Source organism: Geospiza fortis, unplaced genomic scaffold (genome assembly GCF_000277835.1).
Source record: "Geospiza fortis unplaced genomic scaffold, GeoFor_1.0 scaffold254, whole genome shotgun sequence".
In the NCBI taxonomy this organism is placed as follows: Eukaryota; Metazoa; Chordata; class Aves; order Passeriformes; family Thraupidae; genus Geospiza; species Geospiza fortis.
In genome coordinates, this window is record NW_005054441.1 from 989,947 (window position 1) to 993,217 (window position 3,271).

Consider the following 3,271-nt stretch of genomic DNA (forward strand, 5'->3'; position numbering starts at 1 on the left):
TCCACCGACTGCCCCACCCGGGCACCGCCGTGGCAGCTTGTCCCGAAACGCGGGGGAAACGAGGACTGGGAGGAGCACTGAGAGCAGCCAGGTCAGGGGAAAGCCGTCAGGGGCTTCAGCCGGATCCAGACCCTGATCTGGCCCCAGCACATGCCTGGAGGCTGCAGCAGCTCTGTGTGGCCCCATCCAGGACCTGCAGTCAGACGTGCAGGGAAAGGCCGTGCCTGGAAGAGGACATGGACCCTGCTCTGGCTGGAGATAGAGTGGGACGGTTTTGGGGGAGCTCCCCCACCTCTGTGTGTGCCCAGGAGGGAAAGGGACGGGCTGTGGGGAGGGAGGCTCTGCCTGGCAGCTGAGCAGGGAGGGCACTAACCACCAGCTTTGGGGTTTGGGTTTTTTTCCCCATTTCCTCCTCCCTGGCCAGGCCTTCACTCACTTCCTGCGCAGAGCCCCAAACCCCCCCTGCACAGGGAGCAGCAGGAAACAACTGCCAGGAAAGAGAGGCCAGGGAACGTGTCCGGTGCTCGCCCTGGGGATGTCCGGTGGGATGGGGAGGGGGTACCCACGTGCATGACCACGGCAGTTGGGGTCCTCCCCCCCAACATCTGCAGGCAGGCCAAGCCCCACAAGTGTGGGCGACCAGGGCAGGAATGGGAGCCTCCTGAGTGCCAGCTCCCATGGTGGCTCTGCAGCTGGATCCTGCCAGCAGAGCCAGGAGCAGGACAAGGCAACTTCCCTGAGCCATGGGGCAGCCCCCAAGGGCTTGGAGGCCCTTGCACAGCAGGCTTGCCTCTGTCCTAGTGCTGGGGGACCTGGGCAGACTCCTAAGTCCCTGCACCATGGGCCTGTACTGGGGAGAGAGTGGATGCAGGTAGGAAATGGTCTCTTGGTGAAGCCAGGGCAGAGGTTTCCTGCACTCCTGAGCACTACTCACCAGCACCTCATCCTTCCTGCCTGAACAGGCATACACCCTGGGGTTTGGGGGCTTGTGGGGATGGAGCCATGTGGGGTGATCCCAGAGGAGTGTGGCTGCGCCCTTGGTCATCATCTGGTGGGACCAACACCAGCCATCCCAGCCCAACCCTGAAGTGCCCCTAAGGTGCCCAAAACCCATCTGAACATCACTAGAGGCCCTCAGGAACTCCCACCTCATCAACAGGATACTGGAGAGTGCAACTGCTTCTTGCCCAGGGCAGAGAGAGCCTCACAGGCATGGCGTGGGAGGGACTGCAGGCTCTGGAATCCGGATTTTCCCCTGTAAGGAAATATCTCAACCAGCATCCCTCTCCTCTGCTCCGCCAGAGCAGGCGCCGTGCAGCACTAAAGCCTCCCATGCCCCAGCCAGGACTGAGTGATGTGGCAGTGCTCCCAGGCTGGGGAAGCAAGATCCCATGGGAGGACGTGCCAGGAATGGGGCCTGGGGGAGGGTGAGGGGCCCCTTGCTGAAGCAGGACACAGGGCAGGGCTGAGCTGGTGCAGCCAAGGGCCCTGTGACTTCAGCTGGGGAGCAGCAGCTGGACTGGTCTGGCACTGGTAAGGGGAGATGGAGGAGGCTGGAGTGGGGCAAGGAGCACATGGGGCTGATTCTGTGGGGATGGGGTGAGGACACCCAGCCCAAGCACTACCCAGTCCCCAGGAGAGTTCCCAGTGTGGCACTGGCTGGTGATGTCATGCAGGAGCGGTGGGGGTGCCCATGCCCAGGATCTCATGGCTAAAACAATCCTTGTTTTATTTATACCAAAGTCTCAGTGCTCTTCAGGATAAATGCAAGGGCAGAGAAAAGCCTCAGGAACGTGCCCAGCGCTGGGCCAGGCCTTGGGGCCATGCATAGAACAGTGTCTGTGCCCTGGGATGAGAGCCCCTGCCCACCCCTGCCGGGTGTCCGAGGGCGGTGGGCCCTCAGCGGCGGTACCGGTACCGCTTGAAGTGGAACCAGAGCTGGAAGATGCCGTTGGCAAACTGGCAGCGGAAGCCGTGGCGGTGGGAATACTCCCACTCCCTGTTGACGATCTTGAAGGCGATGTCCTCGTAGGGCGGCCCCGCATGGAAGCGCAGGATGGCGAAGTCCTTGTTGTCCTGGCAGGCCTCCAGGAAGTACTCGGGTGTCGAGCGCTTGTCAATGAGGTCGGGGTAGAAAATGTTGAATTTATAGCCCTGCACGATCTTGGGGGGGGGGTTGTCGAAGTCGTAGTGGGTCTGGTTGTACTTGTTCCACTCGAATCCCGTGTGCACACGGTTGAAGAAGCGGGGCTTGCGGGGCCGGTACTTGTCGGCCCACAGGTAGGCCTTGCCCGTGAGCGGCATCTCCACGCTGAACTGCGCCTCGTCCGCGCCCATGCCCTCCTTGGCCTTGCGGAAGAAGATGTCGTCGGTGCTCTCGGAAGCGTCACCTACAGGGGAGGAGAGGGGACATCAGGTTCTGCAGTGCCAGCCAGGCCTGGGCCATGCAACACTGCTCCAAGGCATGCAGAGAGAAGGAGGTGCTGTGCAGAGCATGCAGAACTGGATACGGGAATGCATGGGCTGCCCTGTGGGCTCTGAGTGGGCTGAGTTGTGCTGGAAAACTCAACCAAAACACCTCTCCTGCCTGTCTGCACCCAAACACCTTGGTGGTACTGAGGGAGGTCTCCAGGGAGCACCAGCAGCCTGAGCACCATCTCCCTGCTCCTGCCCAGGCCACAGCACCCTTTGCTCCAGGGGCACCCCTCTGCCAGGTCAGCTCTGGGTGCTGGACCCAGATCCAGCTCTTGCCCTTCCTGAGGGCAGTGTCCCCTCCAGTCCTGCACCCTGAATCACTGCACACCCCCCATGCTGGGCAGGCTGCCCTGGGGCTCACCTGTCACCTGGAGCTGCTGGCGCAGGAGCAGCAGCCGGTGCGTGTCCTCCTCGGCCTCCAGCACGTGGGCGTCGAAGGGCAGCTCGTTGGGGCCCAGCAGCCGGGGGCTGTACTTGCCCGCGTCGTAATCATCCAGGCTCTGCTGGATCAGATCCTCCTCCATCAGCACGGCCTCCCCCTCCGCCTCTCCCTTGGCCTCTGTGTCCTGCTCTGCCTCTGCCTCTGAGGATGGCCCTGGCTGTGCCTCAAGGCTCTCCTCGGGATCCAGCCTGCATGGAAGGGAGAAGAGAGGACTGGACGGGGATGGTACCCTCGCTGGCTGCTCACCTGAGCTCTGCCTCGGGAAGGGTAAGGGCACAAGACTGCCTTTGTGCCCGGGGACAGGCCCAGGTGTTTGCTCACCTGTCACTGGGGGAAGCCGGCTCCCGCTTGATG

The 3,271-nt window shown here is 62.5% G+C and overlaps 1 protein-coding gene across 1 annotated transcript in view; it reads right to left on the bottom strand.

The window, feature by feature from the left end:
* Positions 1–1,705: 1,705 nt before the first annotated feature.
* CACTIN (cactin, spliceosome C complex subunit) overlaps positions 1,706–3,271 on the bottom strand; it is an 8,630-nt gene continuing 7,064 nt past the window's right edge. Inside the window, 3 exon segments of the mRNA XM_031062206.1 lie at positions 1,706–2,390; positions 2,837–3,105; positions 3,239–3,271. The exon segment at positions 3,239–3,271 is cut by the window's right edge and continues 12 nt beyond it. Of these exon segments, the coding sequence (XP_030918066.1) occupies positions 1,900–2,390; positions 2,837–3,105; positions 3,239–3,271 (793 nt within the window). The 3' untranslated portion in view covers positions 1,706–1,899.